Source organism: Abramis brama (assembly GCF_963993115.1).
Source record: "Abramis brama genome assembly, chromosome: 24".
In the NCBI taxonomy this organism is placed as follows: Eukaryota; Metazoa; Chordata; class Actinopteri; order Cypriniformes; family Leuciscidae; genus Abramis; species Abramis brama.
Genome location: NC_139986.1, coordinates 4,409,874 through 4,429,004, shown reverse-complemented (window position 1 = coordinate 4,429,004; position 19,131 = coordinate 4,409,874). Strand labels below are relative to the sequence as shown.

The 19,131-nt window shown below is 35.7% G+C and overlaps 1 protein-coding gene across 4 annotated transcripts in view; it reads right to left on the bottom strand.

Annotated features, from left to right (window-relative positions):
- The window catches only part of wdr37 (WD repeat domain 37), a 40,960-nt gene extending 21,830 nt beyond the window's left edge, over window positions 1-19,130 (bottom strand). Inside the window, exons 1-9 of one of the 4 annotated variants that reach the window (XM_084102445.1) lie at window positions 18,901-19,087; window positions 14,707-14,830; window positions 13,465-13,642; window positions 10,597-10,649; window positions 9,134-9,230; window positions 8,587-8,682; window positions 7,979-8,043; window positions 1,805-1,940; window positions 14-85 (exon numbers count right to left, since the gene is read on the bottom strand). In XM_084102445.1, the coding sequence (XP_083958571.1) occupies window positions 14-85; window positions 1,805-1,940; window positions 7,979-8,043; window positions 8,587-8,682; window positions 9,134-9,230; window positions 10,597-10,602 (472 nt within the window). In that variant the 5' untranslated portion in view covers window positions 10,603-10,649; window positions 13,465-13,642; window positions 14,707-14,830; window positions 18,901-19,087. Of the gene's footprint in view, window positions 1-13; window positions 86-1,804; window positions 1,941-7,978; window positions 8,044-8,586; window positions 8,683-9,133; window positions 9,231-10,596; window positions 10,650-13,464; window positions 13,643-14,706; window positions 14,831-18,900 lie in introns of all 4 variants that reach the window. The other 3 variants (XM_084102443.1, XM_084102444.1, XM_084102442.1) reach the window with 3 other exon arrangements.
- Between the last annotated feature and the right edge of the window lies 1 nt (window position 19,131).

The following is a 19,131-nucleotide window of genomic DNA, read 5'->3' as shown; positions in this document are numbered from 1 at the left end:
AAGAGTTTCGCACCTGACCCAGCGTGGCCGGCATACTTCAACAGGCACTTCCCCGTCTCGATACTCCACAGCATGGAACAGTGATCTAAAGAATAGTGAATGACAGGATGGTTTTATAATATGACTGTTTTAACTGTATTTTTGATCAAATAAAATACAGGCTTGGTGAGCATAAGAGACTTCTTTAAAAAAAAAAAAAAAATTTTTTAAATCTTAGACGACAAACTTTTTAGCGGTATTGTATCAGCCATTTTATTTTGCACAAGGCCTGCAATTCAGCAAACCCAGTAGCAGAATTTGGGGCATGTCTAAATAAAATTTAAAACTTGTAATTTTATCAGCAATAAACATTATATATTATTCTTTTTTTAAGTCAGAATAAGTAACCAGGATCAAACTTTCACCTAAATTAATCTGCCACTTAGTAGGGGCTATCTACTCTGAATGGTAATTTACAGTTACTGATAGACTAGATAGTGTTGATTTGATTTATTTTTGGACTCTACTAGAATATATGTTCATGCTTATGTTAAAATGTTAAATGTTAAAGTTTTCCCATATTTGACATTGTTGCAGCTCCTCTCCGCCCAGTCTGTCAGTAACGCTCTGTTTAGTTCCGGTCTCTATTAAGCCCCTCCTTCTGAAAAGCACACTGTGCTCTGATTGGTCAGCTGGACCAGTGTGTTGTGATTAGTCAACCACTTCAAGTGTGTTTTGGGAAATGTCCCGCCCCTTACCAGAACTGTGAGTTTCAACACACTACTAACTAACTCAACCAGGCCTCGCTTCTTTATTTTGTGCATGGGAATTATTTAAATAAGGAATATTGTGAGGTGTTGAGAAAACGCAAGACTACAATGGAGGCGTTTTTGTAACTTTGTAGACATTTTTCATGCTCAAACAGCAACATTTCACACTAAAGAAAGGTGAACATGTAAAACCGGACGATAGGACACCTTTAACTTGGCTAACAGGGATGAATACTTGAGCTTGATTAATGCATGTCATGACAGAACTTTGTATTATGTTTTTGGTATTTAAAATAGCAATAGAATTACGTATAATTAATAGATGTGACCATAGAGATTTATATGATGGAAAAGATCACTTTTTTTGTTAATTTGAAGAAAGATGTTGGAGGAAATGGGTTGAATATGTATCAGAAAGGAGGTCAGATTTTGCTGCTATACTTAAATAGATGAAGATTAATATATAATGTATATGTTAATAATATACGTTTATATAATAATAATTCACATAAGCCATTTGAGATTATAATAATAAGTCATATGAGGTTATTAAGGATGGAATCCAACTAGGACACATGTTCTCTCCCTGGATTTATATAGTTACCCCTCTTTTTTTTCTTTTTTGCCCTTATTTAATTTGTTTTATTTAACTTTTTCTTTTTTTTCTTTCTTTTTTTTTGTAAAAAAGGGGAAAAAAAATCTAGAGTACAATTTATATTTAAAACACATTAGGTAACTGTACATATCTGTATTTGTAAAGACACTTTGTGATTGCATTGAGCACTATATGTAAACTGAAATATACTCTATGACTGTACTCGAATGATCAAAATAAACATAAAATAACAAAAAAAGAATTAAGTATAGTTAAATAGAAATAAAATTAACTACAATTATTAATGCTTAATTCATCATGCCATATTTATTACACAGTTCTTTTTCCACTGTTCAAAAATATCCCTGATTTTTATTCAATCTGGACAGGACAAAAGAAAAAAAGTGTTACCTGAATTAAAAAATAATGTGCAAGGCAAGTGTGGTTGTGGCAGTTTTACCTGCTGAAGCTGTGCCTAAAACCAGCGGCGTAACCCGAGTCACGGCCAGGTCCCATATCCCATCCCGGTGTCCCACATACTCCTTAACCAGCTGACACACTGCACGAGATGTGGTGGCTTTGAAACTGGACACAATCTGAGGGACGGAGAGGAGAGTGAGCATTTGATCAAAAGTTCTCTCTCACACACACACACACACACAGATCTAACTACAGAGCAACAGTAAGCAGCGCAGAAGCATGGGATATACTCAAACCATACATCACTATAACATCTCTACACGTATAACACACGTCATGTGGTTACAGCTGGATTGTGTGAACACACTGCATTCAGTCATACAGTCTCTCACACAAGATCAAGGTCTATGAAAGGAGAGCGTAGTCAATACTTCTGAAATGGGAAAGTTCAAATTAAAACACCCAAACAAACAAACATAAAATAACAGCCATCAATACTGTTAAAATATAAGCTTACAAAACAAAGTCAACTAAATTAATTAAAAATACAAACGAATGTACATAAATTTAGAAAATCATACATCTAAATATATGGATCATATCTGAAAAGGAAAGAAGCTGAGCTAAAAGAGAGCAAGTTGGTCATTGGCTGCTATGTAGCCAATGCATAATGGCAGTAAATTACACATTTACAAAATTGCTGAAATTACACAAACAACTATTTTATACAATATTTACTTAAAGGAACACTCTACCGTTTTTTGAAATAGGGCTTATTCACATTCTTTCATACATTTAGATAGGTGGGTAAATGCATTTTTGTCTCAGTGCATGCATTGTTTTAGTTTGACAGGGTCGGCGCTAGCTTAGCTTAGCACAATGAATGGAATCCTTTGTTGCCAGCTAGCATGTCCTGAGTAAAAGTGATCAAAAAAAAAAAAAAAAACATTTCATGTGTTGCGTGATATGTCTGCGCCCAAGTAGCAGTGCTTCGCCTAAGTAGCCGTGCTTCGCCTGTGCTTCCCCCTAATATAGTCCCAAGTCAATATCTGCCTAAGAAATCGCCTAGTGTTAATCTGCATCGCTATTTGTACTCGTTGTGAATACGCAGGCCACAAGAAGTAATTACGTGGGTTTTTTTTTTTTTTTTTGATCACTTTTACTCAGGCCATGCTAGCTGGCAACAAAGGATTCCATTCATTGTGCTAAGCTAAGCTAGCGCCGATCCTGTCAAACTAAAACAATGCATGCACTGAGACAAAAATGCATTTACCCACCTATCTAAATGTAGGAAAGAATGTGAATAAGCCCTATTTAAAAAAACGGTGGAGTGTTCCTTTAAAATTCACTCAAAGATCTTCAATAACAGAAAATGTGGTACAATCGCTGTAACACACAACCTTTCCTGGTGAACTACTTTAATCCACAGTTGTGTTTTAGAACTTTAAAAAAAAAGGACCCAAATATTGTCCCGGTTGATTCACTACCGTTCAAAAGTTTGGGGTCTGCAAGATAACGTGAGATGATTTTATCAGGTTGTTATGCTCGCCAGCATTTTTTGTAAATTACAATTTAAAATTCTGTTTTCTATTTGAATATATTTAATGTGTATGTAATTCAGTGTCACGTGATCCTTCAGAAATCTAATATGTGGTGCTAAAAAAAGGCCTTCTTATCAATGTCGAAAACCGCTGTGCTAATTAGTTTTTTTGTGGAAACCATGATATATTTTCAAGTTGTTGAACAAAGCATTTATTTGAAACAGAAATCATTTGAAACATTACAAAGGCCTTTACTATCAATTTCGATTTATTTAAAGGTAGGGTAGGCAGTTTCGGAAAGGCAAGCAATAGCAATCTAGCTTTAGGAGGATCTGTAAAAGGCGGCTGCTGTTTGTTTGTGGCGCTCTGTGACTGACGTCTGTCTACAGCTCTGCATAGCCTTGCAGAACGCGCTGATGACGTGTGATGTCACGTCTATTATTGATTGCTATCAGGATGTAAAGAGCTTCAACCAGTATAACAAAGAGTTTTTTGGGGAGGTTTTGCCTAGCCTAACTTTATTGCATCCTTGATTGATAAAAGAAAGAAGAAAAAATAAATCTTACTGACCCCAAACTTTTGAAGGGTAGTGTATATCATTATATCACTAATTAAAATTTTGCAGATCATTTGGTATTTAGATATTTTAACAGGATCTATACTTGACTTAAATTAATAAAATTGCCCCTTCTGAAAAACATCAAAATAGTTGCACAACTGTAAATTGTAAAATATTGTACATCTGTAACTAGTCTCGTAAGTAAAAAGTAATCTTTTCTTGATACCTACAGTGATGACAACAACAAAGTTAGTTTCACATATATTTAAAAAAAAAAAAAAAAATGCTGTAATATTTAGGGATGCATGATATATCAGTGACCATTTCATGTCGTACATACACTATCGTTTTTTATAATGTGAAGCATATCAAATACTAAAAATTCTCATTTTCTTTTTTCAACAGTAATATGATCCAAGTTAAACAGTTTAGATTATAATACTGGCCAGCAGTCATAAGATAAAATCATAAAAGTTGGTATCGGCCAACGTTTCTATATCAGTGCATCCCTAATAGTGTTTGTAAAAGGCGATGTTCAGAATAAAGAAGTATTGAGGTACATTGTCCTAACTTTAACAAATGTTTTGGCATCACAGGAAGCAAATGACTTCTATGGTCCTGTTTACACCAGGTATTAAGATGCGTTTTGGTCGATCGGATCACAAGTGGACGACGTTAAATACAGGGGTAAACGTGGTCTAAAACCTTTTGAGCTTGTCCACTTTCAACCACTTCCAGAGGTTGTCGAAAACGCATTCGACCGGATTGCTTTCGTAGTGTAAACGCTCATGTGGTCGAATGCGTTCGAACCGCCACAAAAGACCATTAACTCTCCGCATACTGACCTAATGCGTAAACATTATGGGAAGCGCGCTAGCCAGACGGGATATAAACTTTGTCGGCTGAAATGTACCAAGCACAATGTTCTCTCACCATTCCTGATTTCTGTCAGAGCAGAATCAAAAGCTGCAGCTCTGTGCGCTTCTGTCGTCTCCGGTCACGTTCATATGTAAATTTTGCAAGCTTATATTGTCCATTAGATCGAAAGATCTGAAAAAACCCATACATTTCCCCGCCCATAGACCCTCCCCTCGAAGAAATCAGGACAGAAGTGGTTGAAAGTGGACAAAAGAGACGGATTAAAACACCAGGTGTAAACGGGTATGCGTCTCCCTCATCTACTTGTGATCCGATCGACCAAAACACATCTTAATACCAGGTGTAAACAGAGCCTATAAAGCAATGGACTGAGGAAAGTATGCAAGCATGTCAATATGCAGCCTAACTACTAATAAGCACTGCTAAGCTCGAAATTTCACTGAAGGTAAGAGCAAACACGGCAAGCACAATGAGCCCTCATCTCAGAAAGGTGAAAATGCTCTTTAATATTAGAAAACAATATGTTATAGTAACTGACCAAGCTCCTCATGTTCAAAGACAATCTTAAAATCATGAATACTCATGTACAATATACTTAAAAGTTACAGGAAACCTGAAGTACCCACAAGAGGGCACTTACTCATAACTACATTAGTAATGCATCCATTTGCAATTTTATGATTTAATTTGAACAAAAAAAAAAAAAAAACGTCAAAACACCAAAAGTATTTGCAGTCTGTTGCTGTCAAGTTAAAAAATATTATCTTAACAATATACTATATAACAAACTTTGTTTTATGTAAGGCTGTGATGTGTAATTTACAATTTAATAGTTAATTACATAGCTGAACAAAAAATACAATAAAAAACAAAGCATTTCAATGAAAAGATCATTTTTTAAAGAACACAAGTATTATTATTCATAAAACAATAAACAGGTATGTAATAAAATGTATAGAAAATAAATATTATTGCTACTTGACACTTTTTTTTCTTGTTTTGAGCCTTGTCCATAGATCTCAGCTTCAACATACAGCTGATTTTTATTGAGTGAATCAAGTTCTAATTTTAACCAATTATTATTTAACATTTTCAATCCTTTTTATGGCGTTACAAAAGCAGAACAGAGTAAAAATACACTATGCACAGCCTGAAAACAAGAGAGCATTTTCAACACTGACTAAACAAGAAACATCAGCTAATGTTCCCTGTGACGGGGGGAAGAGCTGTTGGGGGTTTCTCTTCTGCCGTGTCTAGTGTTTTTGAAGAGAAGGGTTTGTATGAGGGATACCACATTACAGAACTACTCAGCAGGGGGATCAACTTTTTAATGTTATAAAGTGTGAATTTAATTACAGAGTTTATTAAATTGCTGCCAGTTTGTTAGAATAAAAACGAAAAAAGAAAAAAGAAACGAGAAAAATTGAGCCGTCTAAACTCTTCAAAGCCAGAATACGGTAATATCTTTGTTAGATTTAGCCAGCTGTTATGGTTCTCTCCCAGCCAGCACATCTGGCCCAGGACACCATCAAGATATTTAGCCATGGCAATTATTATTATTTTGGCTTGTACGCAAAATTCCTATTGGTCACAGAACATTTCTGATTGGCTTTTTTCATCATGAACCAATTCAAGATTTCGATTTGCTCTGGCCAAATGCTTGAATGGGGTAAGATTTGCTGGCAGTTAAGAACATCAACGTCAATCAAAGGTTTCCAAGCCAAGCCAACTATTCAGAACATCCATAAGCGAGATTTCTTGATACTCAAGAAATATTTTGATATTTACAAGACATCGTCTTAACGTGTCGTATAATGCTGAATTAGTGTTAGAGTTAGCCAGATAAGCACAGGTTGATGGCTTGTTGTTATTGGGTTATGACCCCCAACTGTTGGATAGTTCATGCATTTTGGCACACTGAGGAATTAATTACCCATGAGTCTCCACCCCATAACTCCCAGTTTCCTACATTGAAGTTGCGAGGTCCACCTACTTTCCCCGGGAAAGAATTTGAGCGCTACATCAGTGAAACCGAGAGAAAAGAACAATTGTAATCTGAGGATCAAAACGTTAAAAAGATGATTTTAAATTTGAATCAGCACCATTCAGCTCTATATTCAAGAGTCTACAGGTAAACAAGGTGCTTGCTTCCAATAAGCTGAGAGAAAACATGACATTTGAAAACATGAGCTTTCTAAATGCCTAACTGACTTCATTTCCAACAGCCATTTGGGTAAGATCACAAAATATTAGTGGTGTAAACATTTAAAATAGTAACTACACAGCAAAAAAAAAAATTTAAAAAAAATGAGATGCTGATAAGCAAACCAGTGTACACAGATACTAGTTAATATTGTGTGAGTGAATTTGATTTCATTATGATTTGGTATTAAAATATGTGATGAAACATGAAAACAAAAATTTCTAGTCCAATTCAGAATTATTATTAACGGAGTATAATCGGAAATGTGTCGGAAGTCTGAAAAGTCGAGAATCGTATTTTAGATAATAAAGGAATGTGTAAAAAACTGGGTGTTATTGCATATCAGAATAGATCATGAAATTCCATAACTGATGTATTGAACTTTCTATGTCAGATCAATGCATGGCACGTTTTGTACCCCTATACTATTGATAAACTGGTATGTAACTCCGTGAAATATGTAGTTTGTGTACTTGAAAGAAACCAGGATCTTAACAAACAGAGCACAACTCGGCATTACTAAAATGCATTTCAGCACAGAACCACTTCATTCACAATTCAACACAGAGACTAAATATAGACACGTACACAACCACCAAAAACAGCTTCATATATAGAGATGTCACAAATCAATACCAAAATTGAACAGATGTAACGATACCAGTTGTTCAACTGTGTCAGAACACACCATGTGATGAATTTACTAAATAGTTATATGCCATTATGGTAGATGCCGTTCATGTTCCTTAATAATTATGGAAACTAAATGGCAATAATGGATTTTCAACCTTTGCTGTGAAGTTGACAGATTTCACTGGTATTGCGACAACCGTTCAATTCTAAAGTATCTACATATGTTAAGCAGGAAACTCTGTAAGCCGGCTAGAAAGAGCAGAACTTTGCACTGAGACGTTGAGTCTTGTTATAGAGATTAGTGAGGTTCACAGAGAAATATTCTGAGCTCGACCCACAGTAACAATTTTATTCAGAATGTGCAAAATGTGAGCGATAACCCCATAGATACAATCATACCTTGCTCGTGGAGGCCTTGTATGTGGTCTTCAGCTTTTGGGACAGTTGACTTGTGCTGTGACTAGCTGTGCGCAAGAAATTATAAGATTATGAATGAAATATGAAAAAGATGAATTATTTGTTACAATATTAGTTGTTAGTTTTCAATTTTCATTTAATATAGGTCTCTCAGCTCAGTGAGCAGAGTTAAGTTCTTCCACACCAGACAAACTTAAAAAAAAAAAACTATTCTTTATGGACCTCGTTTTTTTGTACCAAAACATTGTCAAGCTGAAACAAAAAAGGGCCCCATTCTACTGTAAATGTTTGTCTACGGAGATTATATGGCGGTATGATTTTATGCTCCTGTTAGTAATGGGTGTAGCTGAAAAAGCCAAACCCCTTCATTAGAAGAGAGTGTCTACAAACATTTGACCATGTAGATCTTTTGATAATTGAATAGCAAATTGGAGTTAAAACATCATGCAAGGACACAGCTTTAGGCAAATTATTCTCTCTGAACCATCAAAAGACAGCGTTATTATTTATTCAAAAGCTTGTTCAATGATCTGATATTATGAATGCAGAAGTTAAACAATAGATGATTGTCAGTTTTGTTTCGCATGTACCTTTTGTTTTCAAGGCTCCTTTGCTCAGATCACCGCCATCGACTGTCTGTCCTTCTCCAGCCAAACGTTCGTTTAGGGATTCAATCTCTCTTCGCACTGCACAAAAACAGGTTACGATAACATGAGCGCTTACTAAACAAAACACTGATCTTGTCACATTTACACACAATATAAAGATAATGTACTTTCAGCTAGTTATTACAAAAAAAAGACTTTCTAGATAAGTAAATAAATGGATGTGAAATATTGATTTGACAAGAAAGTGACCGCAGGGTGACACAACAAAGGTCAACTGCAATCAAACAAAAGAATACTGAGACTAGAATCAAGTATTCCTGAAAGCTGATAAAGATATATATATAAATTGTAATACAGATAACAATTAAGGATTCAGATCTTGTAAGTGTGAAAGTCGCTTAGTTAACATCTCAGATAAATGTGTTGAGATTGTGTTGTCACCATAACATTAAGAATAAGTCATGTAAACAATGTCCAGTCCAGCAAAAAGGATGTTAAATATGATGAAAGCTATTTGCTTAATACTCACATTCCAAGTTTTCAATGTAGAGATTTTCAAACTCCCGTTCAATCTGTCCAAACAGATCTAGTAAGTTGCTCCTTAAGGCCATCGGCAACTTGGAGTCCTAGAAATTGAATCAAATAAACCATATTGCAAATACTCAGAGATTGCATCTTCAAAACACCTTCAAACTTCAGTGACAACTAATGAGAAATGCGTTTCTATGACATCTGCACTGTTCGTTTTACTTGGGTCCGTACATTCTATCTATGCTAAAAAATTAAAATAAACTACTACAACAAGGGGGGGGGGGATCGAGGGGATCTTGATAACAGGATATTTTCAGGAGAAAATTAAAAAAAAAGCATAGATCTACAAATAAACTTTACATAAAATGTCTTGCTTGTCTAAAACTTTACATCTAAATATTTCTATTGTAAATGTAAATATATTTAGTTGTCTTAAAGGTTTACATAAAAATATTGCTGTTCTAAAAGTTTGTGTCAAAATTTTACGTTAACAAGATATTTTACCGTAAACTTCAAGACAATACTTTACATAAAAGTAAAGTTTTCAGACAAGACAGTTTACATAAAAATATCTTGCTGTTCTAAATCCTTACATCTAAATGTTCTAAACTATCTAAGTGTTCTAAAACTTTACATAAAATAGCATGTTGTTCAAAAACTTTACATCTAAAAGTTAATTTAAAATCTTGAAATTTTAAATGTTTGTTTAATATCTTGTTTAAAAATTTTACATCTAAAAGTTTACGTAAAATATCTATCTGTTCAAAAACTGTAAATTGAAATGTTTAAAATATCTAGCTGTTCTGAAACGTTACATCTAAAAGTTAATGTAAAATATATTGCTGTTCTAAATGTCTGTTAAAAAAATATATTTTAAAACTTTACATCTAAAAGTTAATGTAAAATTTCTTGATGTTCTGAAATTTTAAATCTAAAATTGTATCAAATATCTTGCTATTCTTAATGTTAAACATCCTGCTGTTTTAAAACTTTACATCTATGATTTTACGTAAAATATCTTGCTGTTATAAATGTTTATGTAATATATTTTGCAGTTTTAAAGGTTTACAAAACTATTGCTGTTCTAAAAGTTTACATTAAAATAGATGTAAAGTTTTACATTAACAAGATATTTTAACGTAAACTTCAAGATGATATCAAATATCTTGCAGTTCAAAAACTTTACATTTAAAAATGTACGTAAAATATTATGGTGTTCTAAAACTTTACATTAAATAACTTGCCGTTCTACAAGCTTTTAAGCCTCAGTACAGATCATTTCTGTCCTCAGTCAAAATGACTGCATCATTTCTTTTTAAACGAGCCAGGTTTGAGACAGAGAGTAAACAAACATTACTAAAGATGTTCCGACAAAAAAGATCTCTAACGAAATCTGAAAAAAAGCAAAAACAATAAAGAGATCTCTATTCAATAAATAACTAATCTACCAAAACAACTTACCTCCATTATCAACGATAAGAAGTTCCAAGTAAACTCTTTCAGCCTGATTAAAGCTACACAAAGAAAAGGAATCCACAAACAAACATTGTTGTTGTGTTTTTTAGACTAGCTATGTCCATATTAACTACTCCAGGAGAACTAGGTGAGCTGTCAAGTTAACACAAGAGTTTAACGGTGAGAACACAGTGTAAGCTATGTCAACTGCTCTCCATTATGTCATTACCACATGTACTGAGAGAGAGAGAGAGAGAGAGAGAGAGAGAGAGAGAGAGAGAGAGAGAGAGAGAGAGAGAGAGAGAGAGAGAGAGAGAGAGAGAGAGAGAGAGAGAGAGAGAGAGAGAGAGAAACAGCAATTAACAAACAACAGCTCGACGTCTATTCTTATAAACCTACTCAATCCTAAACTTGTGGTCACCATAGCAACTGGACATAATGACAGCATTGAGAGGGTGAAAGGCGGTATAGTCTAAATCCAGTGAACGGTTTACAGTAGGGACTGCCAATCAGAAATGACCCCACAGAGGAATAGAGGGAACAATCGAAACCCAGAGTGGGCCGCTCTTTAAAAATGGATGAGGCTGTAGACCATAGAAAGTACAGACCATTGATACCCACCACTAAGTATCAATAAAACAGACGACCAAATGGCATCATGTCTCAGGTCTGAAATGAGCTTGACTATTCTCAACACATCTTGGCTTGTTGAATAAAACGTATTGCGTTGAGATTGAGAATAATGTTTAGTATGAGTAATAACATTTTAAAGAAACATCCATGAATAATTTTAAAGGTCCCGTATTATGCCCCTTTTCACAAGATGTAAAATAAGTCTCTGATGTCCCCAGAGTGTGTATGTGAAGTTTCAGCTCAAAATACCCAACAGATCATTTTTTACAGCATGTTTAAATTGTCATTTTTTGGGGCTTAGAAAAACGCGCTGTTTTAGTGTGTGCCCTTTAAATGCAAATGAGCTGCTGCTGGACGACCCAGGGGGCGGAGCCTCATGAGCTCGCACTCAGTCTCTCAGGACAATATCACCTCACGGAATGATGATAATATCAGAAACTCTCAGTAACGGTGTTCATTTCGAGTCGGACAATAATGCCTACAGAGTCAGAGTGCTGTATAGAGATGGAACAGGTATAGTTTAGTAGTTTAAGTACGGTTATTATAACGTATTTGTCATCTGCTTGTATGTATCCATTATTTATTAATAGCCTACAAGTCTGCTGTTTCGGATCAGGTCCGAATGATGATCAAACATATACTGATGAGTTTAATAAAGTTTATTGTACATCATACAAAAGATGAAGCGTCAGTTTTACTTCAGAAAAAAGAGCTGAGTAAACACAGTAAGTTATAAAAAGTGCGCAAGTACATAAACGAATTTCGGTAGAGTTGAGGGAGCATTCCTGTGGGCGGAGCTTAGTCAAAAAACGGTTCTAGTGACGTCATTAAAGAAGGAAGTAGAGGGATGTAGTCCAAACGGGCCGTTCGATGTAGGCGACTTCTGTTAAATAAAATATCTCGCTTGGCATTGAACTTTGAGCTTTATAATTTTACAGATATTATTTATACTCTAACAGCAACATTACACACTAACTAAAGTTTGAAACATGGGATCACGAAGAACAGGACCTTTAACATTCCTTTCATAATATGTAGAAAGAGAACATTTTAAGAACATGTAAGTTCTTACAGTTTATTTGAATGGGAGAGCTGATGATTCCTCTAGTGATTTACGAGCTTATCACTGACGTACTCCAGTAATGTTTGCGTTAGAAATGTGCGTCAATAACAGACTGGTTTAGGACAAATGATGTGTGTTATAGGATGTAAATTCCAGGGATACCTTACAGTAGCAAAACAATGACGGAATTAATTATTGACAGAAATACTTAACTCGTGTCATTTGTTCACCAGATCGATGTGACTTGGACTTTGACTTCCATCCATCCAAACTGGAATCCCTCTCAATAAAGACACTGATCCAATGTAATTACACTTCCAAATTGTCAAGTTAGTTTTTATTTCTATTTTAATTGCAATCGGACTTTCAATTTAGTTTAGTTCTTGTTATTTCGTTTTTCAGAAGGGATACCAAAATGAATGCATTAACTGATATAATTTTAATATTTTAACCGTTAAAGGTTTCATTTCAGCTTTTTTCATTTTTAAAATTGTTGCTTGTTTTGCAGATGTGTTGTAAATGTTTCCAATGTTTTAATAAACTGTGTATCAAAACCTAGAATAATTTTTTTATGGCCAATTCCATTTCATTATAATAGCTGGTTTTGAGCTATCTACACACATATACACACACACACAGAGAGAGAGAGAGAGAGAGAGAGAGAGAGAGAGAGAGAGAGAGAGAGAGAGAGAGAGAGAGAGAGAGAGAGAGAGAGAGAGAGAGAGAGAGAGAGAGAGAGAGAGAGAGAAATAAATCTCTCTCTCTATATATATATATATATATACACATACATACATACATATACATACACATACATACATACATATATACTTTTTTTTCTATAATAAGTCATTAAGCAATCAACATTGGCTTCCTGGGGACTGAACATGTCTAACATTCTATAATCTAAAACAATAGAAAATTATTCAAACACAACATGACACGTGTTTATATGGATGCTTACATATCCCAGCTGTCTTGGTGTTTTTCAAAAAAAAGAAAAATCATAAACAATGTCACAGAACCTGCTTTGTGTCATTCTTGCCTGTACACCTGACGACGAACACACACTCAAACAACACAGTATCCTCTAGTGTTCGTAAGCACAAACTTAAACCCTGAATCTATACGTGATCATACAGTTTACACTGAAGAAATGAAGAGAAAGAACGGCCCACCTGTCCCTCCAGCATGTCTCTCTGCATGCCTGGTCTGTCCTGCTCGGTGCTGTTGGTCCTCCTAATGGAGAGGCTGTGCGACTTGCGCTTCTGTTTAACTTGACGGGCGGCTGCGCTGTTTCCACTTTCAACAGGCATCACTCCTCAGTGACGTCCCCTACACACTTCCTACCTGAAACTGAGCAAACACACAGCAGGGTTTGCCCCGTCCTGCAGACATCGAGGAGTATAACGTGCCCTTTGTTGGATACTATGCAGTATACACTATTCCTGGATGTCGTATGTAAATATCAAGTTAAATATTGAGGGAGGAAACATAAAGTAAGTCTTGGTTGATGACATATTGAGGAAAGTCTACTGTGGGTGTAGGTTGATTTAATATTAGCAAAGCAAACATCATAAAAGTGAAGAGTTCAAATAAAGCCGCTGTAAAACTGATGCCTGAGCAGGTGAACGTGAATCGAAATGTCAAGATGGATCTCATTAAAACTATCAAAAACACATCTGAGACATATTTCACCCAACAATCTAAAGAAAGTAAAAAGAAAGTATAGGCTGCTTAAAAAAGGAAGCTTACAATTTAGTCATTTAACACAAATTTTACAGTCATTTATCTTTTTTTTTTTAAATTAAGGGCACTGCTCTCATTCTAAGTAACACTGTAATGTGAATTATTTTAATATTAATTATTTTCTGTGAATAATATTTTAATGTAAAGAAGTATGACTGTTTGGCCAAAATTATTTTCATTAGCATTTTTTTTTTACTATGACGATAAAGTGTTTTTGCATAACAGAAGTATTGGATTTTTTCCTTTACAGTATTTACATTTTCAATTTACAATTTTTATATTACATTATTTAAAAAAAAAACATTTTTGCAATACAGTAATCATAATTAAAGAAGAAATTAGCTTAAAAATCATGAAAATATAACAATAACATAACGGGGGGGGGGGGGGGGGGGGGGGCAAATATGATCTGGACATTCCTTTTCAAAACCCATTATATTTATGTTTTTAGATGAAGTGTGAAGACAAATATGTGAAGTGAGTTCATGAAGTGTTAAATAAATAAAAATCATGATAAAAAAAAGCATGCAGGACATTATTATCCACAATAACAAACAACAGAAAGTGTTAATGTCAGCCTAAGCATCTTAAAAAGTATGAATAATTATATATGAGAACATATTTCTAAATAAAGGGCATGCAAAAAACAAAAACAAAAAAATGACAAATACCAGGCATGGAGAGCAGTGAATGATAAACAAAGCAGACACATCCTCAGACGACTGCTTAAAGTGATGAAGAAGAAGAAGACCTCAACAGGAGGGCCCGGGGCCCGGGGCCACACTCACTCCAGCGCTGAACACAAAACAACACAGCTATCGGTTCACAAACATGACAGTGAAGGAAGGGGAAGCTGAAGGCATGGAGTGACAGCATTCGCACAACCTAAAATAACTGTGTGGACGGATGGAGCAGGTAAAACAGACGGGTTAGTGGGTTTGAAGTTTAAACAACTCATATGTAATACATGCATGAAGTAAACACCGGCAGCATCATGCTCAGTGTGTCCTGTCTGTCTGAAATGATGATTTTCACAAAGCCCCTCCTTCCGAAAACACCAGAGTGCTCTGATTGGCCAGCTGACCCAGAGCAATAGAAACTATAACATAGACTTCAGTCCCGTTCACACCAAGAACAAGAACTATATTAGCGTCTTCACCAGCAGACAATATCATTCTGTTGATTCTAAGCACACTGCAATTGTGTCATCTGCTGCTTTAAAGGGGTGGTATAATGCCCTTTTTCAAGATGTAAAATAAGTCTCTGATGTCCCCAGAGTGTGTGTGTGAAGTTTTAGCTCAAAATACCCCACAGATATTTTTATAGCATGCTAAAATTGTCACTTTTTGAGGGTGAGCAAAAACTCACAGTTTTGTGTCTGTTCCTTTAAATGCAAATGAGCTGCTGCTCCCGGCGCAGGGGGCGGAGCTACAACAGCTTGAGTCCTTTTACCTCACACAGACATGCACTGAAAATTTCAAAAACTTTTAGCCTTTTATGTTCAAACCGGAGTCAGAAAGATGGAGAGACTCAAGAAGAAGTGACAACATGTAGAAGCAACTAGTGTTGTCACGGTACCAAAATGTCAGTATTCGGTACCAATACCAGTGAAAATCCACGGTTCTCAGTACCAATTTCGGTACCAAAGGGCTAGAAATCAATAAGTTATTTGCTGATATTCCTCGTCATCATGGAGAGTGCAGTTCGCACCGTTTCAAAAATAGTCAATCTCCGAATGCGAATGAACTTAGTCTGAATTAGTATTGTTTTTATACAGTATGAGGATCCTTTTTCAAATACAAGGTCAATATTGATTTTCACTAACGACAAAACAATAAATTATCCATGAACTTATATGGAACTACCCACTAAACATTGGACGTCGGATAGACGTGCAGATCATGTCTATATTGGGTCCGTCGGTCCATGACCAATTCTGGACATCTATTCGACGTCCAAACTAGGTCCACTATTTGGACGTCCAACCATGACCCAACTTGGACGTCATATTGACGTTCAACATTGGACCTTTGAACTGGGTAATTTTTTGGATGTCATTTGGACGTCTTTGACAGGTGCAGGAAATTTACATGATTACTAGGGGTGTAATGGTTCACAAAATTCACGGTTTGGTTCGATATATATGATACACTTGTGTCACGGTTCGGTTCGGTACGTTTTTGATACAGCAAAAAGAAAGAAATGCCAGGGAAATTTCCTTGATTTAATTTTATTAAAACTAAAATCATAAAGTATGATTTTTTTTTTTACTTTGAGCAATTCTAGAGCTATAATTGACTCTTCTTAGGAGCATATAAAACAAAACAGCTCCTTGGAAAAAATGAAATGTAATATTGTAGTAGTTATAAACAAAGGTTTATTTTAGTTCAGATTAACATTTGAGGGCATCAATTGTATTCATAATGTCAAAATAAAACTGACGTAATGTTACTTGAAGGCATTATAGCCTACTATTCCTGCCAAACTTCCATGGTTGCAGTTAGTGTTACTACAGTAAATCCATGGTGAATGTTGCTGATCTGTGGACACTGGATAGTTCATTCATGGCACAATGTTTCTTCCTGGTTTCCACATCAGCGCAATTTGATCCGTTAATAACAGAGAAATGTGAATGTTTCTCACTAGATCTCGCAGCGATGTTATTACTTCTGTGGCGAATTCAAATGCTTTCTTTACTGCATCTCTTATTAGCGCTGTGTAGTAACAGTGTCGCATGATCACGATCGGCTCGCGCTGCACTGGTCCAAACTGATAAACGGTCCTTCAACCACACAATAACGAGCAGTTTCGTTCCGCTTGCATTACGTTTGCCATTTGATTTTGGGCAATGTTGTGGTCGCGCCGGCGTCTCTTACATTATGAGTGCGCTTGCCACGTGCAATGCGCGTGTGTGTGTGTCTCAGCGCTTTAATAAAGAGGACGCGCAACAGCACGCGCTCAGTGCATGCGTGCATGCATGCGCATCAAGGAACCGGATTTGAACGGGTCCTCGGTACCACCGGTACTTAAGAAAACTTGGTACCGTGACGTTTACGTTTTTTTTAGTACCGACTTGGTACCGAAGTACCGGGTCTTTTGACAACACTAGAAGCAACAGGACATTTCTGAATGGTTAGTTGATGAATTTATGTAGCTTTTGTGTAGTTATCTTCTAGTCATTGATTAGCATATTCTGTCTTGATAATCTATAAATCGTGTTCCGGGGGCAGGGGTTTATGTAAATTTTAGGGTTGGTGATGTCACTAACCCGGGAGGAATGTTGTGTAGTCTCTACCAGCCGTTTGTTGTAGTCCTTAAAAAGCAATTTCTTTAAAAGCAAATATCTCCCTTTGCTTTGAACTTTGAGTGTCGTAACTTTGCAGATGTTGTTTATGCTCAAACAGCAACATTACACACTAACTAAAGTTAGAAAAGTGAAATCATAATCAACCTCCCCTTTAAATACTCAAGCTCTAAAAAAGCTCAAATGGATTCTGATTGGCTGTCAGTGTTTTTTCTAAAAGTTCTGCATGTAATTCCAACAATATAATTTCTGTGCTTTTATCGTTGCAGTTATGGTGTGGACTCTGATATTCTTTATATTTGAACTATATCTTTTTATATCGGTATAGTTATCGTCCTTGGTGTGAACGGGCCTTTAAAGTGACCCACAATGCATTTACTTCTAATGTTCCTAATGTTTCATAAATTCACTGGGAATTCCAGCTTTTGAGATTTGCGATGATGTCAGCTGGAAAGAAAAGTTATTTTTGAGACGAGGAAAATGTAAAAAATAAATTCGGTTCAGGAATAATATTGACTAATGAATTGTTCACAATAAGGCCAGTGATGTGCATTAATGAAATAATTAGAAATAAATAGACATCATTTTACACAAGTACTGTCAAATCTTGTGACTATACTTTTGAAACAGTGAGGTTTTGTTCACTTCTATTGTACAGTAAAGGCCTCACTGTAACAGATTGCAGTAATAGATGTTTTTAAGAAACAATTTGGATTTTTTTATTATTATTTTTAATCAACATCAATCCACAAAACTTGTCCACTTTTTACTTGTACTGAATTGAAATATTATTGTAATGATTTACCATACTATGTGCCTCACATGACCATGTAAACCATGGTAATGTCATGGTATATTGTCCAAAAATAGCAATTTCTCCTCACCTTTTGTAAGTGTTTCACGATATACAACTTCCTTTCAGATAATCTATGGAATCATATGACTGTCTACGTTTACATATAAAGGACATTTACATTTACATCATTTAGAGAGAAAAAAAATGTACATGTACTGCGTTAGATTAAACTAAGAAGGGTCATAGCACTTGCATATTGTTGTCCTACTGTTAGTTTAACTGCTTCTATTGTTCTCATTTGTAATTTGCTTTGGATAAAAGCGTCTGCTACATGAATAAATGCAAATGTAAATGCAGACGTCGTACATGTTTAATTCTAACGGACATAGAAAATGTGGAAAACGTCATTTAAAATACTATTGTTTTGGTACAAGAAGAAAAAATGTAGTTCGGATTCAAATATCTTCCCCTGAATAAGTCTGGTGTTTTGAAAACACAATTATCAAAAATGCATAAGTGTCCTACGCACGATTTGATCATAAACACGCACACACACACACATCAGTCTGACGCAAGGTCAGCTGGCCTGCTCGGTTAAAACACCACTAACACAGTCAAACATGATGCCCGTTATCAGCCATGAGCCAGTGCTGTGATGTCTCTGTGACAGAAGCTGAGTGTTGATAAAGTGTAATTCACCTGATTAGCAGCTAATCTTCCATTGCGACAAACACTACTAGCGCCTCTGCCCTCGTTAACACTCACATTAATGACCGCTTCAGATGATCTGCGCGCGTTTGTCATTCGCTGACGGTGGGCTGGTGTGTGTTTGAATCCTCCAGCATGATCCAGACGAACACACACCGATGATCCTGTCAAAAAAATCTCCGGGATTTTCGCACTTTGATGTTATTTTTTTATCAAACCCGACACTGTCAGCAGGCTGTGAAGCAAGAGGAAATGACAACAGATCTGACGGGCGACCAACCGGAAGCA